General features: G+C 40.4%; 2 protein-coding genes across 2 annotated transcripts; both read left to right on the forward strand.

The window, feature by feature from the left end:
- Positions 1-5,919: 5,919 nt before the first annotated feature.
- LOC307263971 (THAP domain-containing protein 1-like) lies at positions 5,920-8,762 on the forward strand. The gene is made up of 3 exons (XM_080045281.1): positions 5,920-6,139; positions 6,533-6,665; positions 7,277-8,762. The coding sequence occupies exons 1-3, from the start codon at positions 6,075-6,077 to the stop codon at positions 8,006-8,008; spliced, it is 930 nt and encodes a 309-aa protein (XP_079901407.1). The 5' UTR covers positions 5,920-6,074; the 3' UTR covers positions 8,009-8,762.
- A 1,127-nt stretch (positions 8,763-9,889) lies between these two features.
- Positions 9,890-12,392, forward strand: LOC307263970 (THAP domain-containing protein 1-like). Its single transcript, XM_080045280.1, has 3 exons — positions 9,890-10,078; positions 10,444-10,579; positions 11,187-12,392. The coding sequence occupies exons 1-3, from the start codon at positions 10,011-10,013 to the stop codon at positions 11,916-11,918; spliced, it is 936 nt and encodes a 311-aa protein (XP_079901406.1). The 5' UTR covers positions 9,890-10,010; the 3' UTR covers positions 11,919-12,392.
- Positions 12,393-20,104: the final 7,712 nt, after the last annotated feature.

Raw genomic sequence — 20,104 nt, forward strand, 5'->3', positions numbered from 1 at the left:
CGAGACGGCTGAGAGAAGGTTGAATGTGGGTCAGTTTGGTGTCTCGTCTCCTAACCCGAGCTGTGAACCCTGTAGCACACTGAGTTAGCACCCAAACGCACAACAAGAGCGACACCGGAGAAGACCAACAAAACCAATGCCGATTCTTCCAGGCAGAACAGTTTGAGTTTGAGTGACTGGAGGAGGAGGAAAGAAGTATTAAAATCCTTGAAGTAAAAGAACCAACTCCACATTATAAACGTACACATTGATAGTGTTTCAGTATAATGAGAAACAATTTTAAAGTAGGCTATCAAAAGTAAATATCCAATGCAGAAAAATAAAGGCTAACTTATGATGTAAGAGAATTTACTCTATGCATTCATTAATTTGTACATTTTCTGTTGGGCTACAACTAATTAATTTTTGAGAATGAGAACAGCTGACTCATATTGTTTGGATTTGACTCCGACCTCTGACATATCAGACACATCAATGTTTAACCCTTTCACGCATAGTGGTCACTACAGTGGACAGCTATTCAAATGCTGTTTTCTTGAATATGCATGGGTGTAGATCGCCTAGTTGCATATCAGCCACTACAGTGGACTCTTGTGTGTCATCCAATGCATTGCCAACCAGTGGCCAACCATTGTAAGAGCAGCCACAATTAGTCAAAACCAAGATGGCCGACAGGGAGCAGAAAAGTTGTGTAGCTCAGGAATATCCTGTAAATACTTCGAAAATAGGAGAGCCTGGCAGGGGAAGAAAATATGGCAACATCAAGTAACATCTTAGGAGTCATATAGTTGTTAAAATGTCCAATTATTGATTTTACATTGGGAGGAAATTATGTTTAATCACCTGTCCACTAAATTGGACATCATGCATCACCGACTTCAATAAATACTATGACTGCAGATGTGTTTTACTTGAAAAAGCTTACTTTGCTGTAACTTTTTGGTTTTAAATCAATTGATTTATGTTATTAGAATGCAACTTGAAGTATTTGTGTAAAAAAAAAAATCATTTTTTCCAGATTATTCCATTATGTGTAAAACAGTTGGTGTCACTATGATGCCAATTTTCATATTAAAATAGCTTTGATAAAGTGATGTACAAGTCAGTAGGCTGTACTACTGAATTACACCTGAAAAAGAGTAATTGGAGAACCAAGGAAAAAGTTGTCTGCTATTTTCATAGAAAATTGATTGAAAAAAGTATTCCACGCTTTTGCATTAGATTGAAGTATTGGAATATGTTTATATATGTGAACAGGCATTGAAAATATATATCATTTTATAGTTTTCCGATATATAATTTTTTTCACTGTTTTGTTGAATAAATAAGTGCAAATTTGAGAAGTCAAAACGCATGGAGTCCACCCGAGTGGACATGTGTAAAACTCTGAAAAATCTGTGTTTAAAAAAAATTAAGTTATATTTTTTCTTTTCATGCCTACAGAAGTATAAAATCACTTGAGAAAAAAATCCAGACTAAGGATATCATAATTGGATTTAATATCAGATGAGAGTATCAGGTACAAGCACCTGAGGTTGGGATACTGAGTTGGTACATCTTTAAAGTAAGTTAGTTTGCTGCATAGCATGTGGAGAATTGCACTTGACCAAAAGGGAAGCATACAATCCAACATGGGCTATATGAACAAAAAGTGTTGAATAAAATAAATACATTTCTACTTTGGTTTAAATAGTTCAGACTAAAGTAATTCTACCCCAGCATCCAACTACAGTAGTTATTTCAGTACACTTTCAAATGATTCAACTGGAAATAAAGTTTCCAAAAATTGATGTTAAATAAAACCGTAATCCTGACCTGTACGGTAACACTTTACAATAAGGTACACAAAAAAAGAGTAGTTACCCAGTTTACCCTTTAAAAAGGGTAGTTTACCTTTTAAAAAGTTTACCTTTTTTGAAAGGTAAACTAACCTTTTTTGAAAGGTAAACTAACCTTTTAAAAGGGTAAATTACCCTTTTTAAAAGGGTAACTACTCTTTTTTTGTGTACCTTATTGTAAAGTGTTACCACCTGTACTATGGGTGAACATACAAGAGCCAGGAAAAAGAGAAGAAAGTGGAGAAGACGTCCTTATGTTAAAAAAACAAAACATAATATTTAATAGGCCTAGTTGAAGTTTTCTTGAGCAGCTGTGAGACAGTATCCAACATCACGTGGTTTGGTTTGTTTTTTATGTGAACTTCCCAACTTCCTCGTGTCGTGTAGGCTACATTTATTTCCTGTGCGTTCACCACCTGCTCCTTGCGTAAGCCGACCTGGGAGAGAGGGAGAGAAAGAGATAGATGGGGAGATAGAGAGAGAGAGGGGGAGACAGAAGAGAGATAGATGGGGAGAGAGTGAGAGACAAAGGGAGGGAGAAGAGTCCACCTGACCTGCAGACCAACCATGCATCTTTCATGTCCATGCATCATTGATGGCGTCCGCTGGCCACAGGTGGAGCGGTACATCCCTCTCCATTCAAACACCGTGCACGACCCGCACTCTGCGACACAGACAGATACAGGTCTCAGCCAACTTCTTATCTATCATTTAAGTGAATTTATCGTCATTAAACACATGTAGTTTCTTTTATTTATTTATATGTAGGCCTACATTTATCTTATTGTAGCCTATAGGCCTACAGGTAATCTCACAGACACATGGTCCCATTTTCAAGAGAGACCAGTTTGTTAAACCATCAGAGAGTGGATTCAGGTAGGCTACATTTCTCCCCCAGTTGAGACACTGTATTTGAGACCAGATGAGTGGAACTGGCACCGCTGGATCTTTGGACCTGGATGTCCCGTGGCACCAGCGAGCCGTCCGGACCAGCAGATCTTTGGTTCAGACGCACTTTCACCTCCCCAGCTCCGTGCTCCCCCCGCCCGCAGCGGGACGGACCGCCCGGGCCCCTCTCCGGCTGCCCTCGCTGGTCTCTGCGCCCAAAGGACCGCATAGGAAAAGCAGCATGGCTCGTCTCAGGTAAACATTTTTTAAGACTTTAGGCGACGAAAAAACATTGTTTTTTCAAGAACTGGTCAATTTGGATAGTTTTGTTTTATTTGCTTCCATAACATGTCTTCTATCAATAAAAGGTCAGAACTGTACATTTAGGTGATAATTTTAATTTAACCTTGTCTATTTGTGTCTGTAGGTTATCTTTATCCTACATACAACCATCTTTAAAGGCCTATATCTCAACAGAAGTTTTTTTTTTTCAACAAACTGAACCAAAAATCTCACCTTCTAAAGCACTTAGGTTACATAAACTAAACTTATCATTCATTCATTCTTATCATTTGAAATCTGACTTTATCCAACATCCACATTTTTGGTAGAGAAATACAAATGCAAATAATTAGTTGGATATTGCCAACTTTGTATATTTGCAACAAAAAAAATCTGCAATAAAAAAAATAAAACATTTAAGTAATCAACTGGCAAAGTTTCATGATATAATATCTGTAAGTATAACAGTTGAGTTGACCTTACATGCAGTGTCTCTCGTCTCAAAACTTAAAACTTAGTCTCTGGGACCTCCATGTGTGTAGAGGGGTAGCCTCTTTACACACACACACACACACACACACACACACACACACACACACACACACACACACACACACACACACACACGTTTTAAGTTGAGTACTGGAGCCCAGTGTGTTATAAATCTCAGGTGTGGTGGAAGTTGATCCATCACGTGATGCAGCACAGACTCACTCAGAGGAGGGAGAAACCTGAGTGAAGTTCACACACAAACACACTTTAAGCTTTTAAACACACACACACACACACACACACTGCTCTCTGTCTGTTGGCCTCCACTCACTCAAATGAGGAGGAAGAGGGAGTCAGCACGTCCATCACTGTGGTCCAGAGTCCGACTATTCCAGAGTCCAGTATTTCACTATCTATTTGATGTGTTTTAATGAGAGTTTGTACACAGAGTTTCACTGCACCGGACAGGACGTTGTTATTTGTTAAACTAGTGGTGGCTGCTATTACATCTACGGTGCCCATCATCTCTACCATTGTGTCCTTGAGCAAGACACTTAACCCCGAACTGCTCCAGGGGCGCTGTACTATGGCTGACCCTGCGCCCTGACCCCCTCCGAAGTGTGGTGACGAATTTCGATGTACTTTGTGTAAATTGACAAATAAACTTAACGTAACTTAACTGTAGTCCTATATGTCAACCTTTTGGAAAACTTCAATTCAGAATGGACAAATGCCTTCAAACAATTAAAGAAAAACTGTAACATGACACTCAAAATAATTTTTCTTTCAAATCCTAAATATCTGTCTGTCTAACTCTTCTCACTGCACAGCCTCAGTGAGCCGTCCCTCTTCACCCCGAATGCAAACGTCCCATTGGAGGGATTCTCCGGCAGCCGTGGCCTCAGTGTTTTACAGAAGCAGCGACCGCCCCCTCCACCACCCCCTCCTCCTCCTCCATATTCAAAGTCCTCAGTCCCGTTCCCCTGCAAGAGCTGCCACCCATCCGGGACCGGCCCGACCCAGAATAAAACAGCCTTTATCCACTTCTCCCAACCCATCCAGCCCAGCTCCAAGCCTAGACGGGGTATGGTTTTTATCTGACTCACAAATACACTGTAGAAGGTTATAGATTGGATTCTGAATTGAGACAGTGTAATATTTGTCCATATATTAATAGCCCTACACAGAGTTTCCAGGGGTCAGGGGCAGAATATTATGGAAAACAATAAATAAAACTGAATTGGAAAATGCAGGTTAAAAATCAACAGTATACAGTACTTTACAACCCCCTTAAACTCAGCAGCCCAATTGTTTTCCCAAAATTGTTATAAAACTGATTACGCACACCTACATTCTGAATATACATTTATGCTTTGTGTACAGCGAGGCCGCAAACACACAAGACGCACCAGATTGACCTCAGACCTCCTCGGGACCCCTCCTCACAGGGAGAGCCTCTGTCTGTCGTCGGGACGCCTTGTTTTCCAAACTGCAGTCAGCGCTCGGCTATGGGTGCGGCCGTGGGTCCATCTCGCCCTCAGCTGCACGTGTTCCTGCCCACGGAGGCTGCAGGCGAGGAGGGGGACAGTGAGTCTGTGGACGAGGGCTTCATGGAGGAGTTGGACAGTGTGATAACTTCTCTGAAGCTCCAGCACGGAGCGCCAAAGATACACACATACAACTAACAACACAGCATCATTTGTTGTATTAAGCCTTCTGTAATGGATAAGTATAATATGGACAACCTTATTGTGGGTCTGCAGCTGATTTGAGGTTCACTTCACTGTGAATATCTGTGGACAATAAAAGGACATTTAAAGGTGGAGTCAGTGATTCTGGAAAATGCTTGTTGTCAAAATATATTTTTCTCAAAGTTTTCATCAGTGGATATCTCCTCATGATCCGTACTGTGTGTGCGCTGAAATAAAAATCTGGTGTTAACACACTGCCTAGGCTCTGTAACCTGGTATGTAAACAGAGTATGTAAACAAATGGGGCAACATGCATGTGTATACAGAGCCTAGGATGTGTATTAATACCAGATTTTTCTTCAGCGCACACAGTACGGACAGGTAGAGGATCATGAGGGGATATTTACTGATTTTGACAACAATTCATTTTGACATAATGCATTCTCCAGAATCGCGGACTGCACCTTTAACACACGGAATCCTGAATATACTCGTCTGGGGAGCCACACACTGTGTTGTTTGTGTTGCTTGTATTTTGTCTAAACATGTACAAAAATACTTTAAATAAAGAGTTAATATTAGTTATTATTAAGTTGTTATTTGATCCACACTGCATAGGCTACCAGTTGGCGGCGGTAATGCACCAAAACTTTCTTGCCAACCGCCGAAAAATAAGAGAAGAAGAAGTTTTTTTAGTAGGCTACTTCCGCATAGGCTTCATGCAGCTAGCACTGAGCTAGCACAACAGCTATCAGCCATAGATAGTATAATAAATCAGCTAGCTTGGCACAGAGGAGGACATTAACTCCATAAACTATACATCAGATAGAGTCGCTAAACTTGACCTTTTGATGTGCTTGTGTTGTGTTTGAGTAACGTGACAATGGGTTGCACTGCTGTTAACTGCAAGAACAGACATAGTAAGAATTCAGGTCTCCAGTTTTTTCGGTGAGTAAAGTTGTATTAATTAATTATTTGTGTTTATTATTATGCGGCCAAGAATTATTTTACCTGCTTTTAAAAAAATAACAGAAATGTCGCTTAAAGTCGGAGATCCTACTTCAAGAAGTTATCAGGCTTGTATACAATGGTCTCGAGTCACAAGCCTATGGTCACAAGCCAGCATTCAGCATTTCGTTAGCATTGGCAAGACGCTCATCTTCTTCTTCTTTTGATTTTCGGCAGACTGGATGCCTTTACGGCACAGTGGTGCCTCCCACCAAATATACTCCCATTATCCAATGTCCATAGGAACACTTATGGGCCTATAAAGAAACAATCCAGTTACCGTTATAAAATCTATGACATCTTGAGTTTAAATAAATATTTGTCTGTCAAAAGATTTCCTCTCAATGATCCACACCGGCTGAAGCAATGGGAGAACAACATGAGGAGATGTAACTGGACGCCCTACAAGTGTGATCGACTGTGCAGCGAACATTTCGAGCGTGACTGTTTCACCACTGTCCCCCTGGTAAGGAAAAATACATCACATAATCTTATAAATACTCCAGTAGGGAACAGCTTACTTTTTGATGTCAAGGGTGGGGTAAGCGATTCTGCAATCTGCTACCTGTCCTTACTGTGTGCACTGAAACAATCTGGTGTCCGTAAACAAAGGGAATATAAACAAACATTCTCTTTGTTTACATATCAGTTTACAAAGCCTAGGCTGTTTGACACCAGACACCAGCAGTAAGGACAGTTAGCAGATTGTGAGTAGAGATATTCACTGATTTTGACAATAAGTGATTTGTCAACAAACATTCTCCACATTCGCTTACCCCACCTTTTAAACTGGAATAGCTATAATGCCAGAAATATTAAAGCAACATGCCAATATTTGAAATGTTTCCGTTTTTAACCTTTAATCATAGATTAACAATAACTACATTTTTAGAGCCAACCAAGAAGGATTAAAACAGTGTTACAAAGATTTTACACAAATTAAATACAGCCTATTTTTAATAGCAAAAGTAATTGACTGATTATTGTTCAAATGAATACATTAAAGTACAAAGTGAACTTCTTTCTTTGGTCTTCCATGAAAAACCCACTCCTTACTTACACTTCTTTATTTATTAGGGACAGTCACGGAGACTTAAGAAAACGGCTGTGCCTACAATCTTCTACCACACGCGCTTCAAACCAAAACCTAGGAAGCGATATTCACACAAGAGCACACAGACTATTGCCACGGATACAGAAAGCACACTGGAACAGGCTGACCAACAACATGACACTGCTGTGACGGTCAACATGTGCGCTAATGTTGACGTGGATCGCACGATTCAAGCAGAAAACCCTGGTGGAAAACCATCAGATCATTGTTGCCCATTGTCGGAGGAACCTTTTACCCGCGTCAGTGACCACAACTACGTTATGACCGAGTCTCCAGCATCAATGAAAAGCAAATGTGAGAAACTGAAGGACCGGGTTTTTACTGCTCGCCGACAGCTGAGGTCGCGAGACAAGTCCATGCAGAGACTAAAACCTCTACTGACAGGCTTGAAACAAGAAGTCAAATTGCTGAAGAAGAGACTCATGATTTCAAATCAGTGCGCCGACATTTACACATCGCTTGTAAACAACGGTGACGCTATTCCTCTAGAAATCTTCAAGGGAATGGCAAGGAAAACTAGGTTGTTTTCTGAGAAGTTACGTCGATTCTCTGCCACTCTGTTCGAGGACTCTCCAAGGGCATATGAAATCGTCAGAGAGAAATTCAAAATGGCTCTGCCTGCACCAAGTGCTGTGAGGAGAAATTATCTTGCGAAGGTTCCTGAGAAGGCGAGTGTTAATAATATAAACTTATAGCCTCTGTCATGTGTTTCAGTCTATCTCTCAACAGGGTTGAGGGGTAGAATTGGAGGTTGCATAAACACTAGTGTGTTTTTTCACGTGTGCTTTGCAGTTTGGTGAATTCAGTGGTATGCTTAAAGACAAAGGATGGCAGCTAAAGCGTGGGAGGTGGACATTATGACTAGAGCTGCAACGATTAATCGACGAATCGATTATTAAAATAATTGCCAATTATTTTGATAATCTATTAATCATTTTGAGTGATTTTTTTAATAAATTTTTTCCAAATTCTCTGATTTCAGCTTCTCAAATGTGATTATTTTCTGGTTTCTTTAATCCTATTATGACAGTAAACTGAAATATCTGTGTGTTTTGGACATAACAATACATTTGAGGACGTCAACATGGGCTTTGGAAAATTTATGAAAATTTTTCACCATTTTCTGACATTTTACAGACCAAAACACTAATCAATTAATAATCGATTAATCGAGAAAATAATCGACAGATTAATCGATTATCAAAATAATCGTTAGTTGCAACCCTAATTGGGACATAATGTATAACCTGTTCCAGAATATCATCATGTTGGTGTTTTCTAGCCAAAGAGATGGTTTTAAAAGGAAATGTTCATTGAATTATTGTTTTATATTGATTATTTTTGTAGACAGAGATGACTTGGCACAGCACACAGCTTGAAAAATACCATGATAGTCTGTACAGTGGAGAAGTATTGTAGGGCTTCTATGTTTTTGTTTTTTCAGTTTTCTTCAAGTCTCATTTCTAATGGATATTGTTGCAATGCTATTTTTGTTCTGTTGGAAACTTTGAAAATAAAAGTTTTAAAAAGTATACGCCAATAGTTTATTAAGACATTGCAGAATTCATTTATATAAGAAAATGATGCTATTATAGAATGTCGATTTTTTTGTTGTTGATGTTTTCAAGGCAGTTGGTTTCAGGTTAGGACGCCCAGCAGTGACCTCAGACCTCCTCGGAGCCCCTCCTCACAGGGAGAGCCTCTGTCTGTCGTCGGGACGCCTTGTTTTCCAAACTGCAGTCAGCGCTCGGCTATGGGTGCGGCCGTGGGTCCATCTCGCCCTCAGCTGCACGTGTTCCTGCCCACGGAGGCTGCAGGCGAGGAGGGGGACAGTGAGTCTGTGGACGAGGGCTTCATGGAGGAGTTGGACAGTGTGATAACTTCTCTGAAGCTCCAGCACGGAGCGCCAAAGATACACACATACAACTAACAACACAGCATCATTTGTTGTATTAAGCCTTCTGTAATGGATAAGTATAATATGGACAACCTTATTGTGGGTCTGCAGCTGATTTGAGAAAATCACTTCACTGTGAATATCTGTGGACAATAAAAGGACATTTAAAGGTGATTCTGGAAAATGCTTGTTGTCAAAATATATTTTTCTCAAAGTTTTCATCAGTGGATATCTCCTCATGATCCGTACTGTGTGTGCGCTGAAAAAAAAATCTGGTGTTAACACACTGCCTAGGCTCTGTAACCTGGTATGTAAACAGAGTATGTAAACAAATGGGGCAACATGCCTTTGTATGTACAGAGTCCACGGACAGGTAGAGAATCATGAGGAGATATTTACTGATTTTGACAATTAATTTTGACAACATGCATTCTCCAGAATTGTTCTTTGTGTTGTTTGTATTTTGTCTAAACATGTAAAAAGAAAAAAAAATGTAAATAAAGGGTTGATATTAGTTATTAAGTTGTCATTTGATCCACACTGCATAGGCTACCAGTTGGTGGCGGTAATGCGCCAAAACATTCTTGCCAACCGCTGAAAAATAAGAGAAGAAGAAGTCTTTTTTTTTTAGCACTTCCGCATGGCTTCATGCAGCTGCATGCAGCTAGCAAAACAGCTAGCACAACAGCTATCAGCTAGCTAGGCCCAGAGGAGGACATTAACTCCATAAACTATACATCAGATAGAGTCGCTAAACTTGACCTTTTGATGTGCTTGTGGTGTGTTTGAGTAACGTGACAATGGGTGGTTGCACTGCTATTAACTGCACGAACAGACATAGGAAGAATTCAGGTCTCCAGTTTTTTGTGTGAGTAAAGTTGTATTAATTAATTATTTGTGTTTATTATTATGCGGTCAAGAATTATTTTAAAAACATAACAGAAATGTCGCTAAAAGTCGGAGATCCTACTTCAAGAAGGTCTCAAGCATGGACCTATAAAGGTCTCAAGTCATATAAACCCAGCATTCTTCTTCTTCTTTTTGTTTATTGGCGGGTAAAAGCCACAACCGGTATTTGAATTATTAATAACACATTTTTAACTTAACAAATTACAGAGACGCATGTATTTGACTGGTCAAGAAATTGTTTTCCTCTGAATTGTGAGAGCAATGTTTAAAGCAATAATAATGCAATGAGTGTGTGAGTGTAAATACATATTTGTCTGTCAAAAGATTTCCTATAAAGGATCGACGCCGGCTGAAGCAATGGTTGAACAACATGAGGAGACAACGGCACTGGAAGCCCAACAAGTCGTCTCGACTGTGCAGCGAACATTTCGAGCGTGACTGTTTCACCACTATCCCCCTGGTAAGGAAAAATACATCACATAATGTTATAAATACTCCAGTAGGGAACAGCTTACTTTTTGATGTCAAAGGTGGGGTAAGCGATTCTGCAATCTGCTACCTGTCCTTACTGTGTGCACTGAAAAAATCTGGTGTCTGTAAACAAAGGGAATATAAACAAACATTCTCTTTGTTTACATATCAGTTTACAAAGCCTAGGCTGTTTGACACCAGACACCAGCAGTAAGGACAGTTAGCAGATTGTGAGTAGAGATATTCACTGATTTTGACAATAAGTGATTTGTCAACAAACATTCTCCACAATCGCTTACCCCACCTTCACTCTTAATGCCAGAAATATTAAAGCAACATGACACTATTTTAAATGTTTCCCTTTTAACCTTTAATTATAGATTGACAATAACTACATTTTTAGAGCCAACCAAGAAGGATTAAAACAGTGTTACAAAGATTTTACACAAATTAAATATTGGTATTAATATTACTTTTAATAGCAAAACTAATGAACTGATTATTGTTCAAATGAACACATTAAAGTACAAAGTGAACTTCTTTCTTTGGTCTTCCATGAAAAACCCACTCCTTACTTACACTTCTTTATTTATTAGGGAAAGTCACGGAAACTTAAGAAAACGGCTGTGCCTACAATCTTCTACCACACGCGCTTCGAACCAAAACCAAGGAAAAGATATTCACACAAGAGCACGCAGACTGTTGACACGGATACAGAAAGCACACTGGAACAGGCTGACCAACAACATGACACTGCTGTGACGGTCAACATGTGCGCTAATGTTGACGTGGATCGCACGATTCAAGCAGAAAACCCTGGTGGAAAACCATCAGATCATTGTTGCCCATTGTCGGAGGAACCTTTTACCCGCGTCAGTGACCACAACTACGTTATGACCGAGTCTCCAGTATCAATGAAAAGCAAATGTGAGAAACTGAAGGACCGGGTTTTTACTGCTCGCCGACAGCTGAGGTCGCGAAACAAGTCCATACAGAGACTAAAACCTCTACTGACAGGCTTGGAACAAGAAGTCAAATTGCTGAAGAAGAAACTCATGATTTCAAATCAGTGCGCCGACATTTACACATCGCTTGTAAACAACGGTGACGCTATCCCTCTGGAAATCTTCAAGGGAATGGCAAGGAAAACTAGGTTGTTTTCTGAGAAGTTACGTCGATTCTCTGCCACTCTGTTCGAGGACTCTCCAAGGGCATATGAAATCGTCAGAGAGAAATTCAAAATGGCTCTGCCTGCACCAAGTACTGTGAGGAAAAATTATCTTGCGAAGGTTCCTGAGAAGGCGAGTGTTAATAATATAAACTTATAGCCTCTGTCATGTGTTTCAGTCTATCTCTCAACAGGGTTGAGGGGTAGAACTGGAGGTTGCATAAACACTACGGTAGTGTGTTTTTTCACGTGTGCTTTGCAGTTTGGTGAATTCATTGGTTTGCTTAAAGACAAAGGATGGCAGCTAAAGCGTGGGAGGTGGACATTAGGACATAATGTATAACCTGTTCCAGAATATCATCATGTTGGTGTTTTCTAGCCAAAGAGATGGTTTTAAAAGGAAATGTTCATTGAGTTAATGTTTTATTTTGATTATTGTTGTACACAGAGATGACTTGGCACCGCACACAGCTTGAAAAATACCATGATAGTCTGTATAGTGGTGAAGTATTGTAGGGCTTCTATGTTTTTTTTTTTTTTTTTTTCAGTTTTCTTCAAGTCTCATTTCTAATGGATATTGTTGCAATGCTATTTTTGTTCTGTTGGAAACTTTGAAAATAAAAGTTTAAAAAAGTATGAGCTAATATATTTTATTAAAACATTGCAGAATAAATTTATATAAGAAAAATTGCGTTATTATATAGAATATAGATATTTTTTTGGTGATGTTTTCAAGGCATTCGGTTTAAGGTTAGGACGCCCAGCAGGGGGCAGTAACGTACCAAAGATGGCCACAGGAAGTTCAGAATGTATTTGTTGAACGGTTAAACATGTAATATAGTAAAATAATAAAAGATTAGAACATAATTACAAAATGAGTCTGGCTCACTCCCAAATGATGGAAAGCTCACAATAATAGCAAACAGAAACAACTATCTTCACCTTTGGTATGTAATCTAAAACAAGATAGCCTACAGAATAGTCATTCTTTGTATTATGATGAAACCATTAAAAAAAAAAACATTTTACTATGTTGACTGATGACATGAATTCATATTTTTGACAGGTTTCTATTTGGCAAAACTTGTCCAAATTCAAATAGGCTTTCAGAATGACAGCATCCACACTTTAGGCCTATCTAGTGATTTGAAAACTGCCTTATAGCCACGACAAACCTTTTCTATATGTGGGCGGTGAGGGCTCCCATCAAAGGACAGCCGTTGCTGGTGGGTGTTGTTGGCACGAGGTGAACACTCGTGGTGGATGACTCACTGCATAGCCGAACAACAATACGACCCATAGAGTAGCAGCCTTCTGTCGCTAACGCACCATCAGCACACACACACGAGGCTAGGCTATGAATTTCAGCTTTGTTTGTTTACTCTGCCATGATGCTGACCCCTCGCTCAGCTGACGTGGTTTGCATAGTAGGTCCACTGAAGACCCAATACTGACCAGCTCAGTCTGTGTTTAGACGTAAACATTGGATGTTTTAAAGGTGCAGTCAGCGATTCTGGATGATGCTTGTTGTCAAAATAATTTTATGTCAAAAATCAGTGATTATCTCTTCACGATCAGCTACCTGTCCGTAGGCCTCTGTGTTTGTGTGCTGGTTGGAAAACTACACAGCCTAGGCTCTGTAAACTGGTATGTAAACAAAAGCTGTCCCGTAGCTAGTACTATAGCTACATGCCCGTTTACAGAGCCTAGGCTGTGTATATTAACACAGGATTTTTTTTAAAGCAAGATTTCACAGATCACTCACTGCTCTGCCAATAGGCTGCAAGTCAGCCCCTGGGTATGATCTCAAGTTAGCTCAATGACCAAACTACCGTACTTTCCCAAAAGTTAATTTTACTTTCATATCAGTTGTTACTTCATAATAAGGCCGGGCCATACGTGGGACAGTGATGTCATGTCCTCTGTAATGTAGGGGAGGATTTGGGAGTCAGACTAGGATGTGTGGTTATACTGTAATGGAAACACTAACCTTTACATAGGGCTACTGTATGGTGTGACTATGAGAGCAACGCTAATTCCTTATTTTCAACATCTTGAGACCAACAAAAAAAGGTGTAATGTCTCTGGGTTTTGCTCCCAATCGTTTTCTTTTGGCTAAAGCAGCAGGTCACCTAATGAATGCTGCTCCAAATGTCGTCACCACTTGATCAGTCTCAAGGTGAGATCACCTCCAGTTGAGAGAGTTACCATAGCAACTAACTCCACCTTTTGAGAGACCTAAACCTTCAATCCAGCTGATGAGCTTATACACTATCCTCCTCCATTTGTTTCACCACTGCTCTCTCGTGCTCGTACACACACACACACACACACACACACACACACACACACACACACACACACACACACACACACACACACACGGTCTAAAACTTAAGACTCACTCGAGTTATGTAAGCAGCATTACACCACTTCGAGTCCTCATGTGAATAATGCCTTTGTGTGAATGTGTGCTGCTGTATCCTCCCGTCAGCTGACTCACCTCACCTCACCAAGCTCCAGGAGAGAGACCACTGGTGTTAATACTTCATGAGTCTGTTACAAAAAGAATTGTTACAGTGAAAGAGTTTTACTTTATGCCATCAATTCTGATCAAATAATCTGCAAGATTTTTCTTGATTTTGACTTTCCTGACCTTATGCCCTATAGGATTGTGTCGCTGCATTACTGTAATATTGGACAAACAAGTAACGGAGAGCTATGATTCAATAGAGGCTACCAATAGTCACCACCTCCTACGCCCTTAAGGCCGATTTCCACCGGCTGCATCTCCGGTCCTTCTCCGCTCCAGCACGGCAGAAACAAAAATAGAAATAAGAGCAGTCAGTGGGTGAGTTTCCACCACGGCCGCTGCGCCGTCTCTCTGCTCCGCTGCTGCTCCAGCTCTCCGCTGAAATACACACTGCTTCTATTTCTGCCGGATGCCGGAGCTCACCGCATCAATTTAGCACAGAACACATCGAGATAGACAGGAACACAAGCGCCGATAAAACAATAAAACGTCCGGTTAATTTTCAAAATAAGACACTCGGTGTTCACTGCAGGTGACATTCTCAAAACAGAGACACATACAAGCATGTCCACTTTTCTTTTACTCGTTCGGATGGGAACAATAACCTTCCGTGCGTTCGTTGTTGTGTAAATACCATATAGGAGAATCATATTATCAAGAGCGATCGCCCGTCACTTTTATTACCGCGGGAACTTCTCGGTCTCGCGACCCCAGCAGTTCAGCGGAGCTGGCCGTGCTGGTTTGAAAACGGAGCCGGTGGGTATTGCCGGACGAGAGCGCACGGAGCAAAACCGTTGGACACCGCACCCGCAGCCAGTGGAAATCCGGGGTTACAGTAGTCGCTCCTGCCTCCCGGACGCTCTTACAAAACCACATAGCGATCTCAAAGGCTTTGTGCAGTGGCAGTTTGAAGGTAATTGAGGTTTGATTCAGACCTTGGTTTTAATCAGCACATAATCCTTTTCACCTGATCCCTGGCCAAAGAAATGAGGGGAAATACTTCATTCCACGAGGCCATAATGTCATGACCTGCCCTTTCCTTTTCACCACTTCCTCAAGTAGCCTACAATAGTTGAAGGTGCACCAAGGAACTTTCAGTTTGTGTTGATTAAGCTAGTCAACAGTATGTAAAGTAATTCAAATTCTCCCAATCTTTACTAGCTACAACATTAAAGTGTTAATAAAATATATCTGATTGTAAATTGGGCCACTCTGCATAATAAGAACTTGTACATACTTTGGGTGGATTTTATTTTAATGCAATTTATTCAAATTTAACAGAAATAGAAGTAGGCTATTGGGGGAAACAAGATAAGGCAGTTAGTCAATTATGTCAATTGATGGCTGCACTAAACACTTATGCACTAACATTTTAATTTTTGACTGCATCTGCGGACGAACATCACATGATATATGCGAGGTTTTGACGTTGGTGTAAAAATGTCACCTGTTTGCTTCATACACACACCTAGTAGTTAGACCAATTTTTTTTTAAATCACAAAACCAAATTAGATAGATTTGTAGCCAGCGAGCTGATAAAGCTAATGTTAGTCGCCTCAGTTTGTTGAACACGCTGTCTGTGGCTGACATTTTATCGTTGCCAGCTGACTAATATTGAAGCAAAAATTCATAAACATACTGTAGAAAATGACTTATGATGACTAAATGATTGATAATGTTTCTCTGTAACATCTGGATGTGTAAAAAAATAATCAACGTTTCCCAAGTTCTGGGATTTCTACAAAAATGTACAATAAATATGTGTGTGTGTGTGGATGTACAAGAACAAAAGGAGCATCGAAGTCACAATGCGTAGAGAAAGAAAACTGATAAAAATAACTTTGTAACAAAACTAACAGTACGATGCAGATTGCAGCCTGAGTCATTCTCTTAAAGCACAGCACTCCGCTCAGGACGTTCTCTGAGTCAGCGTCTGAGCTTTTCATTTTTACCGTCAGCCAGCCCCCCCTCCTCCACCTGCATGTTACCGTATCACCCCATGCATGCCTCCTTCGAACCCAAACCTGCCTCTAGCTTCCCCTGTGTCTTTCCCTCTCAATGGCACCACAGAAAGCTTAACTCCAGGTTATTTAAGGAGGCCAGATCCTTCACTAATTAATTGCCTTATCACATGACACAGTGTTCCGGCTTCATGACTCCATCCTTCACATGCAAGTCTTTCTGTTCCAAGCAGCAGCATTACTCAGCAATAAGTATCTCTGACTGTATGCTGAGTTTGCATTTCACAACCTATGTACAGTGCTATTGTCATATTGTTACTGATAAGTGTTTCAATACAAGTGGATCAAAATGTTGTGTTCTTAAGTTAGCAGGAACGAGAACATGTTGCACACAACAAAGTATTTCCATCAATGGGAGTGTTTTTATGATTTAATGCAGCCTACTCTTTCGCAACAGATCAAGGGGTTTCTTCCCCTAAATGGGAAGAGGAGATTATTGTTTTGTTGACACATTTTTATTGCTATAGCCCATAAAAATACCAAGGACACATCAAGTATTTACAATGCGTGTTATCTTATCGTGTTTGGGTTTTTTCCTACTTTCGGTCAGTGGGACACAAATAAGATTTATGGGTGTTTGTTCTGTCACGTCACCTTTGTTTTGGTCTGCTGTTGAACTCATGCAAACACTTCATCTAATCCATTATCCATTGCACACTCGGGCTCGGCTGACGGAAAAACACTGAGGAAATTGTGCTGGACTACTTGTACTGGATCCAATTTTCCATAAAACTTTACGCAGATCCTTTTAAAAAAAACTCTAAAAGAATATTTTTAAAAATTGTTGGACCGCCGTCAGACGCCCATCCCCAATCACATAAAACATCCAAAATGATACAAGTCAAAAGCACTGATCAATATATAGACTTGTTTTGTAAATTGCTTATGTCAATAAAGAACAAAGAATCGATACATACTGTAGACAAACAGAAATCAAAGTGAATGACAGCAAGGTAAAGATACTAAGGTGTTTCTATTTTACAGCAAAGGATGTGAGTATTTCTTCCACCACTGGAGACGGCCACTCACTCACAAAGGTTTAAGTTTCAACCTTTGCAGTGATCCTTATCTGCTGTAGCCTTAGTGACATGGCACCGTGCACGTGGAGGAGAACACTTAAACAGCCCCTGTTTATTTGTTGTGATTTTTTATTCCCATTTTGATCACATGTCCCCTTAGAGGTGCAGTGTGTGATATCTGAATATTTAGTAGCATCTAGTTGGAACATTTCTAGAATGCAATGCTCCCTTGGTAACCCCTCATTTTCAAATAATGACAGAAGCTACAGTGGCTTTCAAGGATAAGAAACTAGTTTAAATAGATGGCATTATGCACCACACTCTCAAGTCTTTACACGATATCAAGTGATGAGGTGAAGATGTATTTAGTTATTCTATAGCACTTCTTCTTGGTCTTCCAACAGGTGCATTTCCCCTGGACACCCACTTTTGTCCATTCTGTGCTACTGTAGAATCATGGCAGTGCAAAATGGTGGCCTCCGTCGTAGGGCGACCCGCTCCTATGTAGATATTAAAGGCTCATTCCAAGGAAATAAAAGCAAAAATAAAATGTATTTTCAAGCCATTATACACTAATTAAAACATGCACGAATATTACATCACATTTCTACCAAGTCTGTTCTGAAAAAAAAACCAAATAAATTCTACACACTGCACCTTTAATCAAAGCAACAACCTGCTAAGATACTGCAGAACAAACCACAACAACGCAGGAGCGGATTTGGAGCCTGATTTGATTGCTACACTGTATAATCTCTCCCGCAGACAGACAGACAGGCTGTAATGGTGAAGTAGATGTGAGGAGGCAGAGGGTGGCGGGGGGCTGAGCCGAGCAGCTTGACGGCCGGCCAGGTTAGAGGGAGGACGGAACATGTTGATCCGACCGACATAATTGGTCGTTTGTTTCTCGGCCTTTACCTGTGGGTGTTGCCGGTCCAGGCCAGGCCACAGAGTCAAGCTATGCACGGTTTAAATGGTGCACATGCAGGAATTAATTGTTATTTTTTAAATCTACACAGGGGCTCCACTAGGTAAATGAATTAATAGTGACTAATGACAACAGAGGTATTTTTCCAATTTTAGATTTAATCCTTTTTTAGGGAAATTTGTGGGGAACTCTCCAAATAACTCCACATGTCTAAATGCATGAATGGCTTCATCAGATAGCTGTTCCCTTCCCCTTCATTTACAGTACAAAACTTTTAACTGTATAAGGTTTCCTAAGGTAGGCGTGTATTAGCCTATATTTTATCCTTGAGTTTGTTCCCCTGACAGTTTGTTATTGGTTGGCTTTAATAAGTTAACAGATGACTAACTTTAAGTCTTCTTGGTCAGTGATTCATCCTGTTAGTGTAGGTTTAGTTTCTGGTGGTGACATTTCGTGACCTGTAGCCAAACACCAACAAAGAAGCAGAGCCCAACTCTACAAATACACATTTTAATTAAAAGATAAATTACCCTTTAGGCGTCACTATAACTTGATTTATTTGAAATGGTTCACAGTTTATGACGAAATAATCAAATCTATTAAAATCCTGATTGCTTTTTGACTGAGCGGCAGTCATTGCACGATAAATTTAAGATACAGATTTAATTGTTTAATTTGATGATGAGTTCTTGATCCCGTGCCAGTGACTGTACAGGTGATGTATAGGCCTTTAATGACGCAGACCTTATCGGCCAACAACAGCGGCTCAATGTGACCGTCACAGTCCAGCGCACGCTCTCAACCGAACGCTGATCCTGTGGCAGGATTCCACGTCAATGAGCTCAGTGGTTCCAGCAGCTCTCGTTGAGAAAAGATGGGCAAGGCCGCGGGGATCTGTCTTTAAGTCCATTATCTGAAGCTTAAATCCCACAGGATCGTATGTTGGTCCCAGCTGAACTTGGTTGCCCTTTGTTACCTATACACGGGAATAACACGCATCACTTAAAGGTGCAGTCAGCGATTGTGGAGAATGCTTGTTGTCAAAATCACTTTGTGTCCAAATCTGTGAATATCTCCTCACCATCAGTCTCCTGTCCGTACTGTGTGCGCTGAAAAAAAAATAGGGGGGGGGGCTCCTGTCGCGTGGTGGGGGGAGAGTGTGCAATGTGAGCTCAGTCCTTGTCACAGCGGGCCGCTGGTTCGGATCTGACCCACGGCCGTTTGCTGCATGTCACCCCCCCCCCCTCTCTCTCCCCATTTCCACTCTGCACTCTCTGATCTTCAGCTGTCAAATAAAGGTTCAAACACCCCAAAATATAGGTTCTTAAATAAATAAAACAAATCAAGCGTTAATACACAGCCTAGGCTCTATAAACTGATGTGTAAACAAAGGGGTCAACCGTAGCTAGCAACATACCTGTTTACACATAGGCTCTGTATTAACACTGGATATTTTTCACTTCACACACAGTACGTACAGGTAAAGGAAGAGATATTCACTGATTTTGACAAAGTGATTTTGACAACAAGCGTTCTCCAGAATCGCTGACTCCACCTTTTATTGCCTAGTTTTCTTTAATGTGTTTCACCTTTTGGCAAACTGTTGTTCATGTTCATTTTTTATATTATTTTTAAATGTTTGTTCTTGCCCCCTTCCCAGAGGCTCTGACGCACCTCATCTTTCAGTTCTTTGCTTATTCTGCATAAAATACTGAAAATATGTTTTTATTTATGCAGCTGTTTGGCTCTTTGTAATTTGCACCAGATCATCTGCAAGCATCAGCATTATGCAGAATATGCTCTGTGCAAACTTTCATGACCCAGAAACCTAGTTTTTATCACTT

The sequence above is a fragment of the Ammodytes marinus genome, assembly GCF_949987685.1.
Source record: "Ammodytes marinus genome assembly, chromosome: 17".
NCBI lineage: Eukaryota > Metazoa > Chordata > Actinopteri > Uranoscopiformes > Ammodytidae > Ammodytes > Ammodytes marinus.

Coding starts and splice junctions, on each gene's coding strand:
- LOC307263971 (XM_080045281.1), top strand. CDS start 6,075: ATGGGTTGCACTGCTGTTAACTGCAAGAACAGACATAGTAAGAATTCA. Junction 6,140..6,532: donor TCAGGTCTCCAGTTTTTTCG/GTGAGTAAAGTT, acceptor GTCTGTCAAAAG/ATTTCCTCTCAATGATCCAC. Junction 6,666..7,276: donor GTTTCACCACTGTCCCCCTG/GTAAGGAAAAAT, acceptor TTTATTTATTAG/GGACAGTCACGGAGACTTAA.
- LOC307263970 (XM_080045280.1), top strand. CDS start 10,011: ATGGGTGGTTGCACTGCTATTAACTGCACGAACAGACATAGGAAGAAT. Junction 10,079..10,443: donor TCAGGTCTCCAGTTTTTTGT/GTGAGTAAAGTT, acceptor GTCTGTCAAAAG/ATTTCCTATAAAGGATCGAC. Junction 10,580..11,186: donor GTTTCACCACTATCCCCCTG/GTAAGGAAAAAT, acceptor TTTATTTATTAG/GGAAAGTCACGGAAACTTAA.